Source organism: Lissotriton helveticus, chromosome 4_1 (genome assembly GCF_964261635.1).
Source record: "Lissotriton helveticus chromosome 4_1, aLisHel1.1, whole genome shotgun sequence".
Taxonomy (NCBI): Eukaryota; Metazoa; Chordata; class Amphibia; order Caudata; family Salamandridae; genus Lissotriton; species Lissotriton helveticus.
In genome coordinates this window covers 1,515,101,660-1,515,129,165 of record NC_136063.1, presented here as the reverse complement: position 1 = coordinate 1,515,129,165, position 27,506 = coordinate 1,515,101,660, and the positions used below count along the sequence as shown (strand labels likewise).

Here is a 27,506-nt window from a genome sequence, read left to right as displayed (position 1 = left end):
AGGGATTGCCCGCAGTATCATGACTGTGGTGGTCAGCCTGCCACAAGAACGCCTACACCGCTGGGATCTTTCACTGGCAGGAATATCCTGGCGGTGCCGCAGCCGGCACCGACACGCATATTCCGAGTTGCCATTTCACTGCCCTTTTCATGGTGGTGAACCCACCATATAAAGCTTGGTGGAATGGCAACTAAGGTGGCCCTTACAGGGCCCTCTGCTAGATTTGGTCCTGGGGGTGCATGCTGGGGGGCACATGTACTGCCACCTGGATTTGCACCTCCTTTTCTGCACAGTGTGGCATGTATGTCACACGGATGTATGTCAGTACAACGCGATCTTTTAGATCGCGGTACATGACAACTCTGCCATTACAACGCAAGTCGTTACAACGACTTGCGTTGTAGGGCGTGGATTGTGGAATAATATAATTTTATATTCCAACACCAGTCCACGTAACAGTAGGGAAGGTGTTGGAATATAAAATTGCAATATTCCTTATACAACAGCGCCATCCAGCGCAAGTCGTAGTAACGACTTACGTTGTAATGGCATCGTTTTAAAGGCATCGCGGTGTTTTCACCGCATTGTAAACGATGTTCCCCTGTCACACCATGCAGGAAGGTGCAGTGGGCACTCTGACTGTGGCAGTCTGCATGATAGGCTCTTCTACGAGACCGCCGCAGTCAGACCTTCACAGGACGGCTTGCCAGACCAGGATTTACCTCCTAATCTGGTGAATGGTCTCACCAGAGCTTGGCGATCCTACAGCAGATGGAGAGTTGCATCGTCAGCTGTAGGACAGCCAAAGTCGTAATCGCACTTACAATATCCCTCCCACAAGGTATTTCCAGGAAAGGATCATCAAAGGGGCTCTATACTTAATTTTTTAAATGCTGGTTGGTGTTTCCTGAAACCAGGCAAATCCAAAGTGTAATTATATTCTCACCTAGAAGTTACCATATGTCCCCAAATGCAGCCCAGAACCTACCAGCACTCCCTATATCAGAAAACTAAAACAGGTATCTTCTTTAAGAAACAACAGAATGTTCTTATGAGGTTGCTAAACATGTAAAAACAAGATTCATGCTACATTGTGACAAATGGAAGAGCAGGATGGTTTAAAACTTTACCTTAAGTTTTCTGGAAGAGGCTACATATCTGTCCAAACTGTGGGACATGCAAATCTCTGAAACTTTTACCTCAGAACAGGAGCAGTAACTCATGAGTACCCTTGAGGTCTACAGCACCATCGTCAGCACATAATCTGGCAAAGGGTCACAGACTTATCTGTCGGTGGGCACAGAAAATGTTTGCCCTATCTACTGATAGCCACACTGGGTCCTTGGCATAACAAATGCAGCAGTTCTGGACACATTGACGTGATTATGCAGTTAGGGGTCATAGTACCTTTCACCCAACATTGAATCATTTCTGAAACGGATGGGAGTAAACATCTAGCTCCGATGTGCACTGTTTGCACCTTGTCGCTTAAAATGAAGCACTGCTGACTTGCTGTATGCTTAGCCATATTGACTCCATTTCAACCAAGCACTACACTAGAAGATATTAGCAGGTGCTCTTTCTCTACTGGTCTGTATATGATTATGTGCATGCCTTTCTAGGTACGGGGTGAGCCAGCATAGGCCCAGTGCATTAGAGACACACTGTCTCCACAACAGTCCCTCCACAACACCGGACCCCAATACCTCAAAGACCGAATCTCCTTCCACGCCCCCTAGAGAAACCTCCACTCAGCCGCCCTCTCCCTAGGCACCGTCCCACGTTTTTACAGGGTCAGAGCAGTTGGAAGATCCTTCTCCTACCTTGCAGCCAAGACCTGGATGGAACTCCTCCTTCACCTCCAACAGAACCAGACACTGCACCAATTCAGGAAGGACCTCAAGACCTGACTATTCAAATGACCCGAACGGAGCTGTCCACCCCCAGCGCCTTCAGACCCTCATGGGTGCGTAGTGCGCTTTACAAAACCCTGATTGATTGATTGATTGATTGATTGACTGTGCAGGCTGGTACTGGAGCATAGGTAATGAGATAATCTAAATAAATGGCTGTCTACTTGTCCTTCTGTACCTATTAGTGGTGTAACGCCGACCCATGAGATCTAACTTCATGGTCAAGCTGTTAGCTCCGAACTGGGAAGGTAAAGTATATATGCAGGACAAGGGATGTTAAAGACAAAAGACATTGAAGACAATAGAATTGCAAATAGCCAATATTTATGAGTGTCCAAGACATGGTAACAGACCAGAAAGGGCCTGTACCGAAGTTGAGGCATCATGATTACATTTTATGAAGGGTAGGGTAGAATTTAATCCTTGATACCCATGATGGTACTAATAAAACATACCTGGGAGACCCAATTCCTACTAATAATGCACTAGTCAATTAATATATTAGATAGTAGGAAATTGAGTAGTTAGGTAGCAGGAGTGGAGTCATAACAAATTATGTTTGTTCAGGGTACTGTGAAAAAGGGAAGTCTCAGAAATGCACACCAAAGATGTATTGTGAAGGTGTGTAGAATTAGTTCATGCTAGTCTAGTGGTGGGGCCCAGCATGAGGTAGGGTCTCTCATCTCTGATCAGAAATTGCTGGAATTGCAGAATGTCGATGGGCAGTTATAGGTGCAATTCTTAGTGTCTTTGATTAGCATATCAGAAGCTAATGTCTTGATTATGTTTCTTACTTAGTTCACCTATGCTGGTGATGCTCTTTGATGCAGATGGTTGAGTCTTAGTATTTACAGAATGCCAGGAATTTCTCTTTCATTTTATTCAGCAGCAGATTGGGTTGACTGATTGATTGAGCAATTGTTTGATTGATTTTGGATTTTATAACATGCACAAATACCCAGAGATAATATGTCCTGTAGCTAAACAGAAAAGTCACGGTGGAATGAAGTGTCCTGCTAGGGGAGTATTGCTTGAACAAGGAGACATGTAAATGTAATTGTAATTGATATTGATATTTATATAGCCCTAATCACCGGCGGGTCTCTAAGCGCTTTAAGGGGAGTGGCCAGAGGTCATAGGCAGATGTATAGCCCAACAGTGTGGTGTGTTTATACAGTATCCAGTGCCTCCCTAAACAGGAGCGTTTTAAGTTGTTTCCTGAAAGGGAGGAGAGATGGTTCTTTGCGCAGGTGGTCGGGCAGCTGGTTCCAGAGTTGTGGGAGCAGTACGGAAAAGTCTCTGCCCCCTTTAGATGCCGTGTTGCATCCTGGGGTGGCCAGGTGGCAGGCCTCAGAGGATCGCAGAGTGCATCCTACGTTTCTTAATATAGACCAGGGCTTTGCCATAGATCGCTTTATATGCAATGCAGAGGCCCTTGAACTTTACTCTCTGCTTGATGGGGAGCCAGTGTAGTTTGCACAGCAGAGGAGAGGCGTGGGCCCGCCTTGGTAAACTAAAGATCAGCCTAGCTGCATTATTAAGTACCACTTGTAGTTTATGAATAAGCTTTTGAGGGAGGCCTAAATATAGGGCATTTCCGTAGTCGAGTCTGGAGACAATTGTGGCCGACACAATCATTTGTAAGGCGGCAGTTGAAAGGAGGGGGACAAGTTTCCGTTACTGTCTACTATCCACTGCATTAACTCCACGGATTGCCTTTTGTAGGGATGACAAGGACTTCAGTTTTCTCAGGATTCATTTTTAATGAGTTTGCGTTATCCAGTTTACTGTAAATCTAAGAATATTTTACGCCGCTTCCTGGGGATTGGTGGAGTTATCAATCCGGAAAATGAGCTGGGTGTCATCTGCATAACTGAAGACACCGCAGTCCATATGGGCAAGGGCCGACACCAGAGGCTGCAAGTAGATGTTAATGAGGAGCGGGGACAGGGCTGCGCCCTGGGGGATGCCGCAGGTAAGGGCGCCACTGTCTGATTCCTGTTCCCCCAAGTGAATCCTTCGGGATCCCCCCGTCAGGAAGGATTCTAGCCACTGGTGTGCCGGCCCCTGAATCCCTAGGGCTGTTAGTCGATCCAATAGCCGGGCATGGCTGACCGTATCTAACGCCGCCGATAGGTCTAATGGGATCAGGGCTCTCAGTTGTTTATTATTAGCCATGGTTCTGAGGTCGTCCAGGATGGAGGGCATCACCAGTTCGGTGCTGTGGTGAGCCCTAAACCCTAGTTGCTGTATTTGGAGTAGTTGGAGTTCTTCCAGGAAAAGTGAGAGAGTTTTGAGAGCATGTTGTTCTACCACTTTCGCCAGGAAGAGAATCTGGGAAATAGGCCTATAGTTTTTGAGGATAGCCGCGTTGGCTCCCGATTTCTTTAGATGGGTGATTACTCTAGCCTCCTTCAAGTTGGAGGGTAGGTGGCCAACCTCCAGGGACTTGTTCAGTAGTGAGAGAAACTCTTTTCTAGGCCAGGAAAGGCCAATTGGAAATCCTCGGGGCAGGGGTCAGCAGGGGAGCCTGATTTGATACAATTCATTAATTGTGTCAGTGAAGTGGAATCGAGTAGTGGGAAGGCAGTGAGTTGGTTGTCAAGGGCGGGGGCCTGGTGTTGAACTAAGGGGTTCTGGTTGGTGGGAGTGTTGTTGATCTCTGAGATAATATCCCTGACTTTTTGTAATAAGTAGGTCTGGAAGGTATTACAGTTTAGGGAAGCATCTGTAGCTTTTACTTTGGATTTTTGGCTGAGTTCTTTCAAAATGTAAAAAGCTTCTTTCTGCTTGTTTGGAGCGGTGGAAATTTTCGCCTCATAGTATTCGGCCTTTCTGTCAATAACGGATCTTTTATATAGAGTTAGTCAGGATTTATATGTTGCCAGCTCCTCTGTCTCGTAGGCTTTCCGCCATCGCCTCTCAGCATGGCGGAGGCTTTGCTTTAGTTCCCTCAGGGTCTCACTAAACCAGGGAGCCCCCCTCCCTTTATTTCTCGCTCAAACTCTTCTCTCCGGGGCCACTTTATCTATGGCTTGGCGAAGGGTATCGGTCATGGCCTCGCTCTTTTGGTCTAAATTTCCTGATTTAAATGTGGGCGCGTGGGGAACCTAAGTAGAGTTTCTACTAGGTTGTCGGCGCCTATATTCTTCCAAATTAGGCACCTTATTCCACTCTGGGGGTGGTTGTAATAGTTGGCCGTCCTTTGGGACCCAATAGCTCAGAAGCGCATGGTCCGACCAGGCGCGGGGGATGATATCTGTTAGACTGGCCCATGGTTGCGAGGTCCAGATGAGATCTAGGGTGTGCCCTTTTAAGTGGGTGGGGGCATCCATTAGTTAGTGGAGCCCCATTGCGTTCATTCCTGTCTCAAACTGGCTAGCGGGCGGCTCTTTCGGGGCAGTATCCCAATTGTAATTAAAATCACCTGTCACAAGAAGACGTTTGTAACGAAGATCAGTAATAATTTCCATAAATAATTTGTTGAAGTTAAGGGTTAGCCATGGGGGGGCGGTATGTGACCAACATTAATAGGCAGGTTTAGTATGTCTACCTGGTCAAAGCTCTCTGCCACTATTTTAGTGGCCTTTATCTGCTTATTAAAGAGAATGGCTACTCCCCCTCCCTGGGCGTTTCCTTGTCTATTGTGCCAGAAAGAATTGATGATCCCTGGAAGGGCAGCAATGATATCCGGGACTGAGGTGTCGCCTAACCAGAATTCAGTGAGAGCTAAAATGTCTATATTTCCATCCTGGAAAAGTGCAAAGACTTACAGGTGGTGCTTCTGTAAGGATCTAGTGTTTAGGACTGCCAATTTCAGGCCGGGTGAATTTTTAGGATTTAGTGCTGATCTTGGGGGGTGGCCTTGGGTATTCTTATAGTTACATCTCCACAGAATTTCTGCTCTCAGCTTACCTGCAACACTTTCATTGAGGGTGTGGCTGCCTGAGGCGAGAGTATGCAGTTCTACCTCTGAGTAAGTCTGTATTTGACCAGGTGGGCTGCCTCTATTTGAAGGGCTTGCCTTTGGCGTGCCAGCGGCGCCCCCGCTGCGCGCTTCTGCTGCGCGTTGAGGCAGGCATTTTTTTTATGGGCAATGTGTGCAGCTAGACTGCTGACCTCCGCCGCGTTTTACCGGAAGTATGCTAATATCACTTCCTGTGTGCTTTGGTTCCCTCCACACCAACTGAATATTTCGCGGTGGACCGGGGAACAAGCAATGTAGCAGATAAGGAGGTCAAGTTGTAGAATGCAGTTAAAAGGATTTCAATTCGACGGTGTAACTGAGTGAGAAAGAGAAGAGGTCTTTGTGGCAGAGATCCTTGAAAGCACATCTCTTGGAAATGGGAAGCCAAGGAAGGGCTTTGAGATCATTTGAAACACTAAACCTTTGCTTTAGGCCAAGATCAAGGCATTCCTCTGCATTCTGAACTTGTTGCAATCTTGCAAAAGGGAACACAGGAAGGCCAAGATGTAGAGTATTGCGACAAGAAAAGAGTCTGGACAACTGATTTACAAGACAGCATTTATAGAATAGGTAGAAGCATTATGATAATCCTCATCAGAGAAAAATATGTGATTGTCAGATAGTTGATGTGAAGAGAAAAGGTGATACCAAGATTATGAGTAGATTCAGAAGGTGTGGAACAAAGGCGTAGGTCATCCGGCCACCAGCCTATTGTCCAGGCAGTAGTATTTTCAAATACCAACACTTCAGTCTTGTAGGAATTGAGTCATACAGTGTTTGTGGTGACCCAGATGCCAAATGCTCATGCAGTCATTGAATTGAGATTGATGGATGCAGAGTTTGCTGTCTTAGTGCAGATTAAGTTGTATATTATCTAGATAATCATGAAGAATAAAAAAATTAAAAGGTAAAACATAGGGCAGCTAGAGGAGAAGCATACAGATTAAACAGTTTGGGGTTGAGTGATGAGCACTGAGGAACCCAACGTCAGACTGCTTTGAATGAAGGCTGAAAAAGGAGGCAATGTAACAGCCTGAAAGTAATCTGGTAGAAAGAAGAAGAGCCAATGAATGAGCCGAATCTTTTATACCAAATTTAACCAGGCGTGAATATAGACTATAATTGGTAAAATAAAATAGGTGCAATAAGGGCTGAGACCCTCACACTCCCACTTCTAATAACCTCATTAGTGCATCTATCTCACAGTGTGTTTTACCTGTGTGTAATTCATTTAATCACTGTTCATTTCTGAATTTAAAATGATTTGTTTAGTGTCTGAAGTCTTTAAAATTTTAGTACCAACATATGAGAGTTCGTTGGTGATAATGATCAGTTGCTTTTGTATGTTCTTTTTTACTTTGTTCCACATGTAAAATTATTATATAATGAATTCACTTAACATTAAATATAAAAATATTTGTTATTTTTATTTTCAAATTAAATGCAATTTTAATGTTCCATATACTTTACCATAGGGAGTCCACATGCGGAAATGTAAGGACAAATAAAACAGTTGATTTAATTTGAAAATAAATATATAAAAAATATTTTTGTTAAATATTAATGTAAATACATTTGTCGTATTTATTTATTTCAAATGTAGAACAAAAAACATTATGCCTTTGCACTATTAACTTTGAATTAAAACTTTAATAAATAGAAGTATATTAAATGAAACTAAGATATTTTTCTGAATCGAATCGGGCACCGGCCTGACCTGAACACCCAGATGCATGGGGAGGGGACCTTCAGAGGAACCAACAATTGTCTAAGCAACATATGTACAACCTGTAGAGTGTTTGTGATGGTGCTGTATTTAAATAAAAAGTCATAAAAGATTACTTTAAAAATATATATTTTTTGAGGTTTAAATTAAAAAATCTTTTCCACCTAAAAATTAATTTTATAATACGTTAATAATACTTAATAATACAATAAATATTATTAAAACTGCTGTATAGTATTAAGTAAAATTAATTTAGTTATATTTTAATACAAAGTATTGTTAAATTAAAACAGGATAGTAAAATATGTTATACTTAAGTAACATATATCTGCTATTTGTATATATTTTCTAACATTACATTATATTGATTTATATTTGTATCTATTTTAAATAAATAAATTTAATTTAACATTATTGTCTATGAGGGTTTTAATTTAATTCTCTAATTCCATTATTTTTATGGGAGGGAGTTAAAGTACTTTAGCAGTGTTAACACCAACGTGGTGTGATATTAGGACATCAGCATCCTCCAGTGGTGAGTCTGTTACTTTTTGTATTCATTCATGAGCATAATATATGCTGCTTTCTAAAATTAGATTCAAAAACATTCTGCTCATTTACAACTCAGTAGCTCTGCACCTCCTAGGATACTTCAAGGCACCTTCTATGCAGCAGATGTCCACAGTGTTAAAATTGATTTCTGCTAGTCCCAGCATGTTAACTGTTTTAAAAATCATAAGGTAGGGTGACTGTAGTTCTAATTCAAGCCCATCTATGATGCCACATAACAATATCTGCTTGTGAATTAAGGTCACTAAATTCCTCTTAGTAAGTAGAATCAACACATTACATGTAAACATTTGTATTTGTATGTTTCTACAGAGGACCTTCAGCTAATTCTGAGGATTGTCTCCTTGCACGCAACAGTTACGAAAGCCCTATTATCTGAAAAAGTAGTTCTCTATCTTGAGATTCACTGTGGAGGTCATTTTAATTTCACGTATTTCTAATATTATGAATAGGTTGTCATCTCTGCTTTCAGGGATGGAAGTGATGAACTCCCTCTCCTCCATATTAACTATGAACTATGATTCAGCATGGTCAAGAATCAGGCATGGCAAAACTCTCCAAGCACATATCTGAATAGACCCTATTTCTGGATGGAAAATTTTTATCTAGATGCTGTGATTATAGATGTATTTGGAATGCTTGTGATGCACAGGTAATCCTGCCAGCTCCCGATGCTTATTTAAAGCAGGACATTTGATAACATGATCAGTTACTGAACATCTTCAACTCACTTGCCCTGAAGAAGGCACATCTCAATCAACTGATCAAGCAAAAACTATTTACACTTTTGAATTGTGGCTGTTGGATTCTCTGTTAGTGTGTTCAATTCAATAATGATTACTATGGGCCTTATTACAAGTTTGGCAGGCCATGAACCGCCATACCCACATTTGCGGGACAACCGCTGTGAGCTTGGCGATTTGACCACCATATTACCAGATGGACGGATTACCATTGCAAATACCGCAGCTGAACCACTGACACAGCTAGCACACTGGAGATAGCCGGGGCCGGGGAAAAGCAGCTGCATAGGTAGGTACAGAGGAGTTACTCTGCCGTCTGTATTCAAATTGGCTTTCCGATGAGCTGACCGTGGCGGTGAGACCGCTGGCTTTGAATCAGCAGAAACAAAGGATTTGGGGTGCATATTAACCCCTCTCCTGTTCTATTCATCAGGGTTTGACGTGGATTTCTTTCTCTAGGTCCCTCCTATACAGCAGCATCTTTACTCCATAGACTACAAAACCGTTTGCGGTGAAATACAGGTAAGTATTTTGTTCCATATACCCATTGCCTGGACTGGCCACATATGGGCCAGACTACGGCAATGGGTAGGTGGTATTTTTCCACATGTGTCATGCATATGTGTACATTCAACACATCTACACACAGGCATCGATCGATATGGAAATCCATTGACCACCGCTGCAACCACACCGTGGGCCCCGAAAGCAATTTGTAATATGGTGTTTGGAAGATAGCTAGCCCTGCAGTCTTCTAGCGGACAGCAGTTTTCGGGTGGCTGGACAATCAAACTCGTAATCAGGCCCCAAATCTATGTATGCCAGCAACAGCAAAGCTACTTGCTTTTAATTGTTTCTAAGCCTGCATCTTAGAAGCATGTGTGGTTGCACAAACATGACTATAATTGTAGTCACCAACTGATCTATGTTTTGAAAATAATTTTATTGCTAGGTTTGTTGTTTTTGATAAAGACTGGCTGTTTTAGGATTTTGATTTTTAAAAATATAAACACAAATATATCCATGCTTTGGTGAAAAAGTTTTGCCTGCTGGATATTTTAATTAAATTGTTATGCATTATTCTGGCATGACAGAAATTACTACTATTTTCTCTCTGTATAATTTCTTCGTATATGTTGCCCCATTATCGGGATCCAGATAATGGTCATTCACATATTTATTGTAAGAGATTACTTTTGGGAACAAATGAGTGCCTAAAGCTCACCACCATTCAGGAACCAGTCTATCATTGTGGACCTGGTTTATGAAGAGGTAGATTTACCCTGAAATCTCAATTTTCTCTTTTTTTTGTAGAGTTGTCAATAATAATTTATTCCTCAAACAGGTTATTTCTTTGTTGCACATTGTAGGGTTAAAGTGTTTGGGGTATGTGTTGGTGCCTGCTCGTGTGTGCGTAAGTATGATGTGTCTAATCTGTTAATGACGGTGCCACAAGCGGGGGATAACCCTGAACCTCCGGAGCACAGACACAAGGTCAGCAAAATTACAAATGGCCTGTGCACACATCAATGGTGAATGCAGAGCAGTGTCTGTGTATTAGGACTTCAAAACATTTGAGAAAACAATCAATATAAGTTATTCACATATAAAAAAGAACATTCCAACAGTATCATGTGTTCTCTGGGTTTAATTCTGATCGAATGCCCAGCCAACACGTGTTTCGTCTGGGTAGTAACCCAAGACTTCTTCAGGACTTGTAGGCAACATGCACGGTGGTGAACAATCTCTCCGCCAGTTTTAATTCCGCCCTGGCTGGGCAGTCAAATGGAACTTCTAGAAATTAAATGCTGGTCCGGATTTATGGAGCGATGGCATGAACCGGAGGGGTATCTCTCCTGGTTGGAGCCCCTGGGCTCACGCGGCGGTCTGAGTAATAAGCCCGGAGCCAAGGGAAATCGGGAAAAGGATGCCGAGTCCTGTAGGACATGCCTGGAAGCAGTGAGTGTGCTGCATGTTTGAATGACTGCAGCGATAACCAACAGTGAACTGACAGAGCTTTGTGACTGGGGATTTGTGAACTGCTGTTATACGTGTTGTGGACTACAGTGGAGCATGAACCGGTTTTGCTGCCTGTTGGAAAATGAGGCAGTGTCTGTGAGGCATACACAAATAACATGTCACATTTGTCCTTCACTGGGAACCAAACACCCTAGTGTAGCCGGACTCTCAGAGGGTAGCATTGCAGACCAGTCTAAGACTTACTCAAGGGAGGTGGTGTGGGCTGGTAATAGCCGTTACAGGTGCTCATAAATACCACTCAATAATTGATTGTCCACTCTGTACTTTGCTTTATGAAAGTAAGAGTACATTTATTAAACACACACACCACTTAATACTATGCATCAATTTACAAATATACATAAGCAGTTGGAATTACTTTGTGGCATTGCATAACATCTCCACCCCTCCCGCAGGGGGTGGGGTCTAGTGCCACCACTCCCAGGTAGGCACATCATCTTGCCCCCTAATGCAGTGTGTTAACACAACCTGGAGCAAGGGCCTTGCCAACTGGTGCCATGCCAGCGGCGACACACCCCATCATCTCAACAAGCATTGAAAATAGGTACACCTGCCCTGGGGACACATAACCCTGACTGAGCATCTCGTACTGACAATACAATATGCACCTCTACATCTTGTGGCTAACGGTCTGGGTTGTTCCTCCCCTAACGCAGTAGCAAGAATACATGTTTGGGCATCACTTTAAATGAGGTACTTTCATAGCTGATAACAGTTGTGATGCTTGGCAATCAAAGCCTCTAAAAGGCATCACAAGTAAAATCACCAGCTTAAGCATTTACAGCCAGACACCCTAGCAGGAATGTCTGGCAACATAACCCCACTTGGCTTATGACTCCACCTTACCCAGGTACTTCACATTACGCATGTGACTTACAGTCCCTCTAAAAGAAATAACATTGGTAAATGCACTTCTCATGCAGTTGCACCTCTTCACCTCCAGGGGATGCCCTTATCCAGACATCCCCAGCACAGCCTTTCACACATTGAGGCAATCCTTAAGGCACCCCCCAGCTGTAGAACAAAAGTTCCACCCCAGGGGAAAAGTAATTGCTGGCTGAGCCCTTGAGGGGTTATTTCTTTGAAGTCCCCATGAGACTTAGGAAGGGACTCTCTTCTGTCGTGCTGGGGGAGACTGCGTTGCTCCTGCCGCTCCCCCTGCACCTTATCACAACTTTGGCGGTGACCCCATCCTCCTGGGGCCACCGCGAACCGAGGAAAAGCTGTTTTCCCTTGCAGGCTGGTCTGGGCATGCAAGGCATTATGGGGCGCTTCTCCTTGGCTCCGTGAATATCACAGCAGCGGCTCCCTGCTGTGCAGGGAGAGGCGCGCTGTCGGCCTCCGGCCGCCTCTTTCCTTCGTGGGAGGGTCCGGTCCCACCCAGACCCCCAGGGGAGTGATGCAGCTCGGGGAACCCACCACCGGCTGCTCATGCTGGTTTTCAGTGCCCGGTCCCACCCAGACCCCTCGCACCTCCTCTCTGCAGCCCCGGTCCCACCCGGGCACCCCGCACCCTATATATGTTGGAGGGCAGCTCGGGAAGCCCACCCCCAACTGCCCTCGCTGGCTTCCCGACTGGCCGGCACCCTTGCGTGCTGCCGCGGGAGCTGGCACGTCACTTCTGGTCTGCCCGCTCCTGCGGGCAGGCGCGAGTCAGCCTCCGGCCTGGCGGGTCTTCCGGGGAGTGTGACAGTACTCCCACTGCTTCGGGGGAGTGCGGCTGCACTCCCCCATCATCCTCTTCACTTTGGGGCCCGGGGATGGGGTACCGGGCCCCCCCACAGGAACACCTTCGTGGGGAGCGCAATGGCGCTCCTTGGCTTTGCTTCACTTTCGCCAGGGTGGGCTCCTGGCACCCAATGGGGGCATGTTCACGGGGAGCGCGACGGCGCTCCCTGCCTTATCTTCTGCAATTCGGGGCCCAGAGATGGGATCCCGGGCCCCGCTCACCATTTCCCGGGGGAGCGATGGCGCTCCCCGATGTCTGTTCTCGTCGGGGGCCAGGGTGGGCTCCTGGCAACCCTCATGGCTAAATTTCACAGGGAGCGCAACAGCGTGCCCCAACTTATCTTCTGGTGGGAGCAGACCCTGGGACCTGACCCACCCCGAGGGCACATCTAAGACTGGCGGGGGAGTCCCACACGCTTCGTCGTCGTTCCCAGTAGAGGTCAAAGGTCGCCTACATTCTGGGGGCATATCTGAGCACCCAGGGTTCCGATCTGCACCATGTTCACCTCTTCTTCCTCCTGGTGGCGCTCCCCAGCTACTGGGAGCACTTTTCTTCACCCTCTTGGACTCCAGGAGGGTGAGTTCAGCCGAGAGCGGTCTTCACTGGCTCCCTGCGCCAACCTCTTGCCTGGCTCTTCTCCTGGGCCTCTCTCACCGGAAAAAACGATCCGGTGGCCAGAAATTTTTGGTACTTGCACCCACCTTCTGGAACTCCCTCTCTCCCTCTCCGATCCTCCCCCTCCTACGAGGAGTTTCGCAAGGCTCTTAAGATCTTCCTATTTCAGCAAGCTTTCAGCCCATAGCCCTCAATGTCTCCCTCAGTTTGAAATCCTATAGCGCCAAGAAACTGCTTAGTGAATGTGCGCTCTATAAATAACTACAAATTCAACTTCAAATTCAAATTCTCCTTGCACAGAGGCCCAGGCTTCTGGTCACTTCTCCTGATCTCCCCTTTTGGCGCAAGTCAGGGTCCTGGGCCAGTCTGGAGGTTCTTCCTTCTTGCTGCCCATGGTGCCAGGCTCCAGCACCAGTTGTTCTCAGCAGACCACACCACAGAGAGACCTCCTCTTCCTGTGCAGACTCTTTTTAAAGAATGTGGAGGGGGCTGGCAGGCTGTCTCTGTTTTCTCTATCACACAGCGACACATCACCTCACTGCCACTGCTCCCTTCTTCCTGTCCAGGCCTCTGGGTTTGTTCAAAATGGCGTCGTCCAGGGGTCTCATGCCACATGGTCTCTGAGAGCCCCTTCCCCCTTCTGCCTTCTCTCCAGAGCAGCTTAGTGTCAGCTGCTGATGGATGAACCTGTAGCTCCACCCATCTTCTCTTCTTGGAGTGGAGGCCTTCGCCCTTGGAATGCTTGTCATGCAGGGATGGGCCTCTGATGCTACAGCTTGGGGAGGAAAGTCAATAATTCAGCCTGGTAGGGTCAGCCCCAGCCAGGCCCTGGTCATGAGCTGACTCAGAGAAATATGACATTTCTGGGTTACCCAAAAGCAGTCCAACTATGACTTTGGACTCTGCGGAATACTTCTTCTCACATAAGTTACAGTGAACTTTAGTGTGTGTCTGGAATTTGTAGGCCCTAGGAAAGCAAAACTAGCCAATGTGCTCCCCATCCTCATAGGGGAATAATGGAATAAAAACAGTAAAGCACACTGACTTTCCCTCAAATGCTTCTTCCCATTGTAGAAAGCCTATTCCATGTCACCATCCAGATCTGCATAAGTCCTGCCACACCATTCAATTTGGAGCTGCTCCTGGGCTGCGCACACCGGGAATTTCCCCTGCGCAGCCCTTACACTTGTGCACACACATGGAAACATGTGTTTGCATGTAACCAGCCCGGTGCCCCTTGCTCTGGCTGCAGCGCCGTGGTCTACTCGTGCCAGGGGGACACAGGTAAAATACACATGCAGTCCCATTCATCATGAGTTCACTGCGGGTGAGTCCCAACTTATGAGGCTCTTCCACAGTAAAAGCTCAACAAATAGGTGTTCAAAAAAGCAAAAAATCTGGGCGGCTCAGATGGTCAGAAACACCTTCTAACACTGCCACGTCCACTTGCAATGGTACTTTCATTTGGCTGAAGACCACATGAAATGCAAAGGAATTAACAGCTGGTAATGTCTGTCGCAACACACAAACAACTAACCTAATTTCCTAAGAGAAAGATAAGTCCAACTACAAAAGTTCACATCGTTTACACAAGGCAGAAATTGCAAATCAAGTTTATATCATTTAGGTTCAATACACAAAGGAGTCACGTGCAAACACTTAGCTGTCTTTCCTTTGCCCTATATATTTTAAAAATTTAGTAAAGACTAGAAAATCAGTTAGGAGTTGTAAAAAACTGTTGGACGTCTGTTGGGCATAATGCAAATTCTTATACTGGAAAACCTGTATAATACTTAAATGAATTGTTATCAAACAAATTTGACCTTTACACATTTGTCCTTCAGTTCATTAATATAAAAAAACTCTCCATTGTTTTAGAAAGAATAACTCAATAGATTTAGGAAGCACTTGCTATTTAGTAACTGGGCTGCTCTCTTATACAATGTGCCAATTAGTATGGAGCATAGGAAAATGTTTCACAACATTGAAGTTAAAGTGTAGCTTCATCAGGGAACCAGCTTTCAAGTATATACATAAAAACACAGTCAACATTTAAAATTTATTGTTTTACCATTTTGAAACAAAAGTAATGAAGTTTGAAACAAAAGGAAGTTGCACTAAAGGGAAATTTAAGAGAGAAAGAAACAACAAATTTTCTGTTACTTATCGTCATCACAGTAAAAGGGTAAACAAAATCTGCAGATTGGGCATAGCTGAAAACTAAATTGCCTTCAATTTGACAATTCTCTATGTAGCAGCCTAATTCTAAAACATCAACGATTTGTTTCAAAAAATGCCTTAGCCATATAGCAAAGTGTACATAAGGGCGAGTTTGAATCTGTAACATTCAACAGAATTCGACAGAATCCTAAGCTTGTTTTGTTTAATTGATAAAACATTCTCCTTCAAGTATTAGATACTGATCTATTTTCTCTCTGTGAATATTCACTTGTAACAATTGTATCTGTTTGTCTAACTCATTTTGCTTCTTGCAAGTGTTCTTTCTTATCTTAAAAAAGTTGTCATTAATTGCTTCTCATGGTATGAGATAAAATTACTCAAGTATTTCATGCTTTGATAAGCACATTATAAGTGTTCAGTTATACCTTGAGATTAGTATCATCCACTGCTGCTCATGGTATGATCAACCAAATCTAAATTCTATCTTTGGGGCTATTTATGTGTACAGATAATTGTGATAAATTCCTTCCATGCCTCCACTAACATTAGATGAGCCTTTAAGGATTTGCAAATTCGTTTTGAAAAAATTATTGATACTTTTTCGAAAAAATATGTTGGACCTACTAAGTTATTCATTCTCATAAAGTCTTTTTCTGTCTTTCAACTAGGAAAAGTGTGCATTATGTGCACAACTATCAAGTCCTAAAAGGATTTGTATCTTAAAGGTAACCCTTGGAATTTTCATAAGTATCTCTACAGAAACAGATATATGTTAGCAAGAATTTAGATTTTAGTTACTAAAACATGAAAATCTTTAATTTATGAATAAGTAATTTTCCAGACAACTCATTTTTGTGTTAGGATCACACTACTAAGTAGAGAAGTGTCAAGTTAAAGCCGATGGATTTTTCATCTATGTATTGCGCAATTTGTAGATTTTGTATACACTTATCAGATAATGATTTAAATAACATAACTTCTATTCAAGTTTCTTTTCTCACTTCAATTTTCTTCTATTGACACTTCAGTTGGATTGAAAACTTCATTATTTTATCTTATAACGATCTAAAGTGTTGTTTTAAGGTGGACTGTATTTTATATTAATGCCCTGATGAAGCAATGCTATACCTTAAATGCCACAAAACGTGTTTAACAAAGAAAGAAAGGGGTAGAGCCTGTATCTGTAAGAAAGGCTAAGCCCTACACATTGTGTACAAGGAAAAGTGCCAATGCTAGTGGTTAACACTCACACAGACTTTGAATTTTGTGAGCACGCAAATCAATTAACGTGGTTTGCCATTTACTTTTTGTAATATTTATTAAAAAAATAGCAGGTCATTTATATACATCAAAATCATGCACAGTAGACAAACACACATTAGAGAACAATCTGTCAACCCTTTAGCAGGAACCTGAAATCCAAAAAACATTTCACAGTACATCACTTGTAACAAAAACCACAATACAATACTATTTCACCAATGTGTAAGCAAATGCCAATGTTTGTATCCTGGTTCTTAATTAATATGTCAGAAAAAGAGCTGGACCAATTCCAACTATTTCATAGATCATGCCTAGAGGGCCTATACCAGAAGCAGAAAGAACAAATTCAAATAGTGTCACATACAGGGGTATTTCCTTTACACTATTTACATAATTGGCCTGTAAGCCCAAGTTCACTCATTGAAAGCTCTCTGGGTTGTGCTGGCATTCTCTTTATTAATTGGCACATTGTATAAACATGTCCAGTTTATAACTGACAAATTCTGATGAAAGCAATTGAGTTATTCTTTCTAAATCAATTTAGCTTTTTTCCAATAATGAAAATAAATAATAAATGAGTAAAGCTCAAAGACTTTTGCTTAAGGCTTCATCAAGTCTTTCTTGTCTAAGATATCCACCAGTATTAAAGGAGGGAAAGGATACCATTCCAGATGGCTACTTTCAGACCAATTAGTGGAGTTATCCCCTTTTTTCTTTTATAATTAAGTAAATTCCTGTGTTCCCCACAAGGCTGGGAGACTTGCATACACATGCATGTAGAGAAAAGTCATTAAATGGAAAGTAGGCCATGTTTTGTTAGCAACAATTGAAAAACTATAAACATATTTTTTCTGTGGGAATATATCAATACTAAGGGCCATATGTATCAAGCTAATTAGCATTCGCAAAGGCCGAAATTCTGCGAATTTCGGCCTTTGCGAATGCTAATTAGCTAAATGGTATGTATCAAACATGTTTGATGCAAAATAGGGAATAGCAAAATTTGCTATTCCTTATTTTGCGATTGCACTTAAGGAATCGCAAATTTTGCGATTCCTTAAATGCAATGTATCAAACAAAAAATATTCAAAAAATGCCATTAAGGATTCGCAAATTACCACCAACTTCTAGTTGGTGGTAAGTTGCGAATTCTTTTCAAAAAGCTTTTTTCCAAAAAACCAAAGGTGCCATATGACGCCCATACATGCCCTTAGGGCATGTATGTGCGCCATATGCCCCCAAATGCCTTTTTCAGGGGTGCAGCAGGGTGTTCTTGAGACACCCCTGCACCCTTGAAAGAATTCCTAATTTGTGATTAGCAAATTGCTAATCGCAAATTGCCCCTTCATTCCTATGGGCCTCCTGGCCCATAGAAATGAATGGGTAATTTGCGATTAGCAATTTGCTAATCGCAAATTAGGAATGGTAAGGAATCGCTATTAAAAAGCGATTTCGTACATACATACCGTTTTGCGAATTCCAAATAGCGATTCCTTAAAATTCGCTATTTGGAATTCGCAAACCGGAACTATGATACATATGGCCCATAGTGATTGAAAAAAGGCTATATCACTATATATGTTAAGTCCTTACTCCTGCACTGTTTTTTCTTCTGGAAACAGAAGTGCCATAAAAAAGCTATTTACTGGCAACAATGACCAGAGACAAACAGCTATCAAAATCTTTTGCACTGTTTTATCATATCATATGCATGGTGTGTTAATTAGAAATTAAAATACAAATTTAAAGCTCTTGTCTTTTACTTGGATGTATCCCTCATTCACCTCCATGCTGCCCCCTAATCCTTCCATCTGCTAGTGCTAGCCAGGTTGAATTTTGGAAACATTTGTTGCGAGCTGGCATGAACTTTTGGCCAAAACTTCAAACGTCTATGGACTTCCACATTATCCCCCTACGTGGTGCATGCTCACAATACTCACAAGCCACTAAAGGAAAATCTATGCCAGGCCTTACCAGTGTGGCTTCTTTTGTGAACCATGAGCACATTGGGACCGATGCATATAATCCCACAGACATCACATTTTAGTTTGCCGTTAGGAAGTCGAATACCTCCAACTCCTGGCAGAGCCTTGTGTCCTTGGCCGTCGTGTGAGCCATTCATTTTCTCTCCCGAGGCATCAAGCATTCGTAAATCCTCTGCACATTCTTCCCCATTCATGTCACAGGCATGCCCATCCTCTTCATCACTCTGGGTCTCTAGTTTAACATTATTGGCTGAAAGAGACAACACAAAAGGGCACTCAGCTTGTAGTTAGAACAAATGGACACCATTAAATGCACTAACAATCTGATACAATATGCACAGTCGTATCTACTAAAACATCATAGACAACTAGAAAAGGGTTGTGCACAGAGTAATAGCCACAGCTTCACCTCTTCTACCTACATTTTTATAGAAATACAGTGATATCATGAAGCATATTCCATTCACATAAGAAACCATGAAATCCTGATAAGAAGATTAAACTCACTATAAGCATATTATTCATGTATAATATGTGATTGGCATCTCCAATGCGGTTGCAAAAGGACTTGGCAGCCTTTCCCTACATTTTTTATGACATCCCAAATAATAGAAAATATGTGACACTGCAAATGACGTAATGCCATCAACCTGGGTGAAACAGCCTAGCATTGTAGAGGATATTGCAGTTCTCTATAGTTTACACTTCACTTTGGTTAGTAAAAAAACATATTTTAACATGGCACTTTCTACTGTAAGTGCTTTCTACAAAGTTTTTTTTTTTATTTGACATTGATGGAAGTTAAACTAAGTCAGGGGTGCCAAACATAATTTCTTGAGGGCCATATTCATGACTGATTTTGAGGATAACCATTGGTTGTGTAAGTAAGTCTCATTTACATTTGTGAGTAGTTGGGGAAGCCTCTGGGGCTCCAAAGAAGAGGGAGGATCTGGGATGCTAAAGGGGAGGGTCGAGCTAGTTTTGCAAAATATGCAGATTATTGTCAAATAAAAGGAATGAAATAAAATATGTGCAGCAACTTCTGTACAAAATGTTATAGCCCACAAAGATGTTGTTTTCTGTAGAATTCAACCTAGGGCAGCTGAGCTCAGCAAAATAAAAATATAGCAGAGGTGGCTGCTACCTGGCATAAGTGGTGGGGTGGCGGGGTTTTTAAAAAATTGAAAATCAGAATTTTTTTAACTTACCTTACCGGCGGCGGCCTCTCCTCTATCTTTCTTGCCGGCGCAGGAATAGAAAGCACCCAGGCTTCCAGACTCCTCTCGGCAATCATGACGCTGCTGATAGCAGCGTTGTGATTGGTCTGAGCGACGTGGCTCGGCACTCAGGCGGAGAATGGGAGACTGGGCATGCTCCTCACCAGGATGTGTATTACAGCCTGGTGGGGTACATGCACAGTGTGTAGGACTGTTTGGCCGGCCCAAGATCGCCGACCAAGCACCCATGCGCACTTGGAACGTGATACCAATCCATGCCTGCTCTTTGGGCAGCCCGGCCCTGGCCCACACCTGGAGATCCGCTAGGGAAAATTAAAATGATAATAACCTGTCGTTATTATCATTATATTTTTCTTGTCTAGCGATGCTCCTATATAGCCCCCTTTAGCGCAGATCAAACTCTACAATATAGAGGAAGACCCTCCAAGTTACTTTTCAAGGAACATTTTTTGTTTGAAGAAAAAATGGATCTTGTTCATGCCATTACTTGATCATTTTAAACTTGACAATGTGATTAAAGTTTATCCAACAATGTTTTTTGATTGCGGTATAACAATTTCCACGAAGGCCAAGACAGTAATTAGCCTTAGCCTTTTGATTTCCTACATCTTGCATATGGTTCACTGGCTTTTAACAAGTAAATTGACTGCCTATCCTACACCTCCAGCCTGCAGTCCTATATTGGGATAGATAAGTGCTTAATTTGCAAAAGAATAAGTGCTGGGGCCCAAATATTTGTTAAGAAGCTCAGGCCGGTGCCACCGAAAATCAGGGCTCCAAATACCAAGGCTGCATGCATAGTCATCATTCCACCTTTTGCCTCTTTAATTCACCAACAGGTACTCCCTGCCCCTTTACCACACTTGTGCAGGTTCTTTACATCCCTGCTTTCTCTTTTTGTCACTCTTCCTCTTCATTTTCCCCTTTTGTATTTTTTTTTCTCTTGCTCTGGATAAATGCTGTTGAGGAAATATAAAAACTGGTACCCAAAAATGAGTGCCAATGAGCCCCACCTGCAACCACTGGCTCATATTAAGCAATGGGATAGTTCACTTTAAATATTAAAACTTCTTCCATAAAATGCTTTCAATATAGTCCAGCTTCTTTTCTCTATGCATTTACATTAAACTAGAGCAGCAAAGATTAAGTACGGCACAATTGTCCTGAAAGCCAGCAATGGGCTAAATTATGTGTGTCATTTTATGTACGCAAGCATAATCTTAGGTAAACCCTGACCAGTCATCAGGGTCGACCCTGGGCATCAGCGAGCTGGGCCCAGGTCCAGGGCACCAATATTCCAAGGGGTGAAAATATTAGTCATATTAAAGAACATTACATGCAAGTAATAATCCATAAATGAGAAATATAAAAAGTAGGGGGAAGTGAAGAAGGGTAAATAACGAAGGAGGGGGATTGGAATAAGAGAAAGGAGAATATACATACTGTTATAATCTTTACTCTATAATAGTCTTTATGAAACAGTTTCTAAATGTATAAAGGACATTGTTAAGAAATATCAATATCAATTTACAATAAGGACAAATATCCAAGGGAATATTAATGAGACAATATTTAAATAAGCAAAGACAACAAGTAAATCATGGAGGTTTTTGAACTTCGTCAGAGGTTTGAACTAATGGAGCGCTATATGAGGCAATATCAGTTAAATATGTGGTTATAGAGAGCCATAAAAGGTCTCTTTTGATGGACACAGAAATAGGGGTAACGTAGTAAGTGTCAAGTCTGTGATGAAAACAGACTGCATTCCACCAGGCTCTAAAAGTGACTTTGTCAGCTTGTTTCCAATTACAAGTTATTAAGTGAAGAGCTACCACCAGTAACAAATCTATGATGTTGGAATTAGAAGGAGATTGGGGCCAGTAAGTTGATAGAGAGCCTAGAAAAACATTGGAAAGGGAAAAGGGAATTTTTGTTTGAAAGATTTTGTTAATCTGAGACCAAACTAATTGCCAAAAACAATTCACAGGGGGACAATCAAAAAGCATATGGTGTAAATCTGTATTTGTGCAAGGGCAAGACCAACAAATAGGGGCAGAATTTGTAGTGAAGGAGGCTAATTTTGCGGGAGTAAATAAAAGACGTTGATAAACAATATAGAGGGTTTGTGACGTATTTATGAATTTTGAGCCACAACTTATCCCAAAAAGGGGTTGTCCAACATTCCAGGAGATCAGTTTCCCAAGCCAACTCAACCTTCGTTTTGCTCCTATCAGGGGTTAGAGATAAACACTTTTATAACGATGAAGCAGAGGAGGAGCTCGATAATAAGGGAAAGAGCATGGAACAGCTTGGTAAGGGGAAGATAATGCTGGTAAGGATCAAAGGTATTGACAGAGTGAAGAATACAAAAGATCATATTGAGTTCTATAGGAGGAAGGTAAGGCAAATTGTGTTTGAAGATCCGGAAAAGATAAAGGGATATTATTTAATAATAATTGTGAAATCCAAAGTAACCCCTTATGTCTCCAAGATTTCCAGTAGAAAGTACGGTTTTTAATGCGGAGTAAAGAAATATGCCAAATGGGCTGTTGATCTAACAAGGAAAGAGCAGGATAAGAGGAAGGCAGCAGCAGGGTAAGAATTTTGCGAGTGTGAGAAATGACTGGGCTTCGAAAGGATAAAATATTGTTGGTAAAGGCAAGAGATTCTTCAAATTTAAAAGGCGTTATAAAATAATTTTCTATAGTGAACCAAATAGGAGAAGGTAAATTGTGATCAAGGAAAAGCCAGTGGGAAGATTGTTTTAATGAGAAGACATGATGGTATTTTTTTAAATCAGGACATTTTTAACCACCAGAGGTTTTATCCACCTTCAAAGAGGATAGGGCTATACGTGGAGATTTGTTTTTCCAAATACATTTTGTTAAAAGAGAGTCTATTTTTTAAAATATAATCCAGGAATATGTACAGGAATCATAGAGATGATGTATAAAATTATGGGAGAAAGCATCATTTTAATGGAGTCTAGTCATCCCCACCAGGAAAGAAAAAGTGGATGCCAGCGATCAATAGTGTCGGATAGAGTTTTAGTTATGTGGTCAAAATTTTATTTTAGTGTTTCCGGAATGTTTGAAGAAAACCACAGGCCTAAGTATTTTATCTTTGAAGGTTGCCAAGAAAAACCGGTAGAAGAAACACCAATTTTCTCTCCGCCCAGGGCTCTGTCCCATTCAATCCGATTTAGGGCCGGTCCTGATCATCATCATCGTAATCAACTTTATTTCAGTTCATAAATAAACATTAAAGCTCAATTACATAAAACATGTAAAGCATAATTAAAATATAGCAAATTTGTAAAAATCACTTGTTAGATTAATACAATGACCTTAAAAGACAAATATAAAAAGTGTAAGATGTTGAGCTCGAACCATGTATCATACATACCACCAGAATTAAAATGTACACCATCCATCAACTCAACATACCAGGCATAAAATCATCAATAAATATGGAGGTAAACCCTGACCAGTCAATCTTGATGTGTGCAAATTCCTCTTGAGCTATGCTAGCAATGTATATTGCATGGCTTTTGAAATTCTTTTGTTAACACATTGTGTAGTTGTCTTTGGTGCCTTTCGTACGTGAAGGGAAATGTATTTCACGTTCAGTTTTTACGCAGAAGAGCACCCGTGCCTAATACGGGTACAACCTGCAATTCTAATGAGGATTATGACTGGGAAGTGTCTGAGAAGAAAAGATCATATGAAAAGATTCAGAAAGTTGCATCCACTTACTTGCGAGCCTGAATCACAAAATATTTTCTGTGATTGGGTATCATTCACTGCTGAATTTCCAGGGGAGGCAGCAAGCTCTGCGACTTAGGTCTAAAAGTACTTAAGCTAAATATTGTATTGCTCTCAGGCAGGTAGAGCTGTTCTATACCCTTTGTCAGCAGACATCTGTGTCAGATCTCAACGTAATACATTTTACTGAGTAGTGATGTCACTCTTATTACAGGTGAGCAGCATTGTAACACATCACGGTATGCACAATTATTGCTTTTTTTCGTCTGCTGAGTGGTAAGTAATGTTATAACCAGATGTAAACAAAATGATTTTTTACATGATTGCAGAAGCAAACTGGTATCGCGACCAATATTTTTCTGTAATTTGCATCTACATCAAAAGCCTTCGAAGTAGTCTGTTTTTTCAGGGTGAAATCGTTGTGTGATGTTGCTGCTAAACCAGGATGCTGGCATTCTTTGGGGGCTTTTTTTCTCTCCTCTTCCTGCCTGTACACTTTGTGGGGTTCTGGTATTTCTCGCTCACTGTCATCATCCCTTTGTGACTTTATGATCAGAGCCGCCGACTTTGAAACTGTGTAACCAGGGGCGGTGGGTGTGATTTTAAAGTGGTGGGGCGCAAAGTGATTTGCATACAGCACCGTAGCGAGCGAGCGCAGCGAGCGAGCCCGCACCCCAAAAGGGGGGTTTGGAGTGATAACCCCCCCAAGAAAATTTTGAAAAAAAAGAAGAAAAATCGTGCATTTTCAAGCAAGTTTGAGAAAGCAGGAAGGTTATAAAGCAATTGTGAAAGTGCAGTTATTACATTAATAGATGGCATAACATAGGTAGCTGCTTATTCAGTATAACCACAGAGCTTCATACATTCCGTCCTATTATGCTCAGGTGCTGAATTCAGACTATAAGACTTTCATGGAAATCTCAGCTCTAAGAGTAGAAGAAGGCTGCCTCACACACACCTCTCAGTGCAGCAGAGTGGACAGAGGGGTGACTTTTTAACTGTCTGAGGCTTATACGGTCGGTAACATCCTCCTCCCTACCTCTTAACATGCTCCCGCTCTCCACTCCCTGCCATACTTCTTCCATGTTATGCTTCCTATCACCCCATCGCCGCTCTCAACCCTTCTTCCTCACATGCCCCCCTCCCTATCACGTTGTCCCATTCCATCACTACAGTAGTATCACTGACTTCACCCTCCCCAACCTCTCTATCCCTTCACCTCCCATGCTATCTCCCACCATACTCTCGCGACCAGGGTCTCGCTGCCTCGTGCGCTCCTATCGCTCTCCCCGAGTCGCGTTGAACCTGTCTAAGCGCCACGTCAATGTCCTCATATTAGTAATCTAAGGCCCTGGAGATCGAAATAAAGTAATTATAAGAATAAGAAACCACATAACCAAATCTGCAGCACAACGAATAATACATGTTTTTTGTCTCCTACACGGCTCTTAAATTGCTAGATTGTTGGCGTAACAGGGTAAATATGTCTTTATTTAACGAATTTCCATCTCATGAGCATGTGCCTTCTTTGTGGAAAGTGTTTAATTTGTTCCTCAACTTCCAAGAGACAATCTCAGCATCTTGGTCGCCTTTATTTGGAAGCACTTAAATCACGACCACACTCTCTGCCTGTCTCACCCCCATTAATGACACACTCAGTGTGTCTCCAGCTGTAGCACAATTAACAAGACATTAGTGAGAACAGAGATAAACGCAGATATTTCTCAATCACTTCAAGTACAGAGGGAGCACAGAGGTGCCAAACGAGAGGTGTCCGACTTGCTAAACAGTTTTAAGTAACACACACATCACACAAAAAAAACCTAGATCATGAAGTTACAACCCAATGCCCTCACGAAGCTGACACTACAGCGCCGGCGATGAGGGAAGTTCTTTCAGTCGACATAATTGTTGGACGACTGGAAGATGAAAATATTAGTAGTGTAGCTGCTTGTGTACCTTGACAGGTTATTGTTGTGTTATTATTATTTTTACTACTATCATCATCATTTTCATAGTTATTATTAGTCTTAATAATAGGGTTGTTCATGTAAGGGAATAATGATTTCCTTGCAATTGAATTATAAATGACACATAATTGGTCAATGAAAACAAATGTTGTTTGCTGAACCCGACACATCCTGCACCCTGCGAAAAACTGTGCCTCCAGCTTTAACGGGTTCAGAAGGGCAGAGTAAGTAAACCCATGTCACAGGTGCAGCTAGTCAGGTCTGTGTTTTCTACCCCGGGGAACATTGAAGCTCGTGATGGTCTAATGGCGCTACGTGGTGTTATTAAGAAAATCAAAGGAAGAAAGTGTTTTTTCATGATTCCTACCACATGCGAGCCTGCATCTCATAGATCAGAGACCAGAGACACAATCAGGCAGGTTGAGGTGAAGCAGCCATTTGCATGCGCTTTTGGAGCACAATTGTAGATTTCCCTGCCTTTTATTTTACAGACCTGTGTCTCTGTGTTTTGTTCGTCATACTGTGCAAAGTGCATTGATTTTGCTCTTTTAATATAGTAAAACGACTGCACCCCAGTCTAACACAGTAATGCACTTACATTAATTTCACTCCAACCACATGTTCCCTATTAACGTAACCTGACATTAAGCATAAATTGGAGGATGCAAGAGCAACAGTTTAGCTTTCACGAAGTGTATGTTACTGAAACACTATGCCACGCATGGTAAATCATTACCTCAAAGCATTTTGTGAAGCTCTGTTTAGTCACTGATGATGAGTCTGGTAAACAAAACAAACAATAACCATGTGCACTCAAGCTTAAAGTGCTGCCTGAAATATGCCAATTCAATCAATGTCATGCTTGCGTTATCTGCACGTTCACGTCCACCAGATTCTGCCGGGATCACTTTGACTGTGGTATTGACAACAAAGAAAGTATGTAGAGAGAGCATCTGCAGCTCATCTGTGGATGTAGCCTTACAGCTAAAGCTTCCGACTTTAGCGCTGGGGAACAGGGTTCGAGCCTAGGTGTGGCCTCACCGTTCTGGAATTTTGGGCAAATCACTTAATCTCCAGCGCCTACCAAAATAATGAATTCAGAATGTGTCCTTGTCACTGTGTAAGGTCCCTGGTGCTCATGTAAAGTGCTCTGATATCTTATTCTTTGGGTCGATCTCGCACTATATAATAAAGCTGCAATAAAAACAAATAGAAAGAATTTGCTCTGTATAAAATGCCCCTATACCAACCAAAGCCTCCTTGTACGCGCGATCCCCTTCTGTCTGCAAACAGGGATTCATTCTGCATGCCTGTGCACTGAAAGGTAAGGTCAGGTGGTGCAGTACAGAAGGAAATATGTCCTTACATTGACATATACCAGGATCTCAACTCTTCACACTGGTGATGGATGGTGAACTAACAAGCATGCACATTGTGATTTTTTTTCCCACCCTGGTGTGCAATATTTACTGTGACGGTTCTCACCATGTTTTCTCCGGAGCAAAATTGTTGGCAGTGTGTGTGTGTGGGAGGTACAATTTGCACGTGGCACATAACACGTCTCACAATGGGCGTTTTGATCAGAAACGGGCCTAGGCCTCTCTGGCTGCAGCACAACAAGGCCCAGCGTGGCAGCGACGTCGTTCTAAATAATCGCCTACTAATCTCTCTCTAGACTCTAGTCGTCGACTAGAGTCTAGAGAGAGATTATTACAGTCAACAACAATTACTATTTCCGAAACACGATTCCAACGGCGGGATTACAAATCCACTTTTGGGTGCAATCACCAATCAATCTCCAA

General features: G+C 42.5%; 1 protein-coding gene across 10 annotated transcripts in view; it reads right to left on the bottom strand.

Moving 5' to 3' along the window:
- The window catches only part of IKZF1 (IKAROS family zinc finger 1), a 314,542-nt gene that overhangs the window by 58,692 nt on the left and 228,344 nt on the right, over positions 1 to 27,506 (bottom strand). For 4 of the 10 annotated variants that reach the window (XM_078688095.1, XM_078688096.1, XM_078688100.1 and 1 more), the window contains exon 4: positions 18,722 to 18,982. The exons of 3 other annotated variants lie outside the window; for them this stretch is intronic. In XM_078688095.1, coding sequence (XP_078544221.1) covers positions 18,722 to 18,982 — 261 coding nt within the window. The remainder of the gene's footprint in view (positions 1 to 18,721; positions 18,983 to 27,506) is intronic. 3 more of the 10 variants (XM_078688099.1, XM_078688097.1, XM_078688101.1) reach the window with 1 other exon arrangement.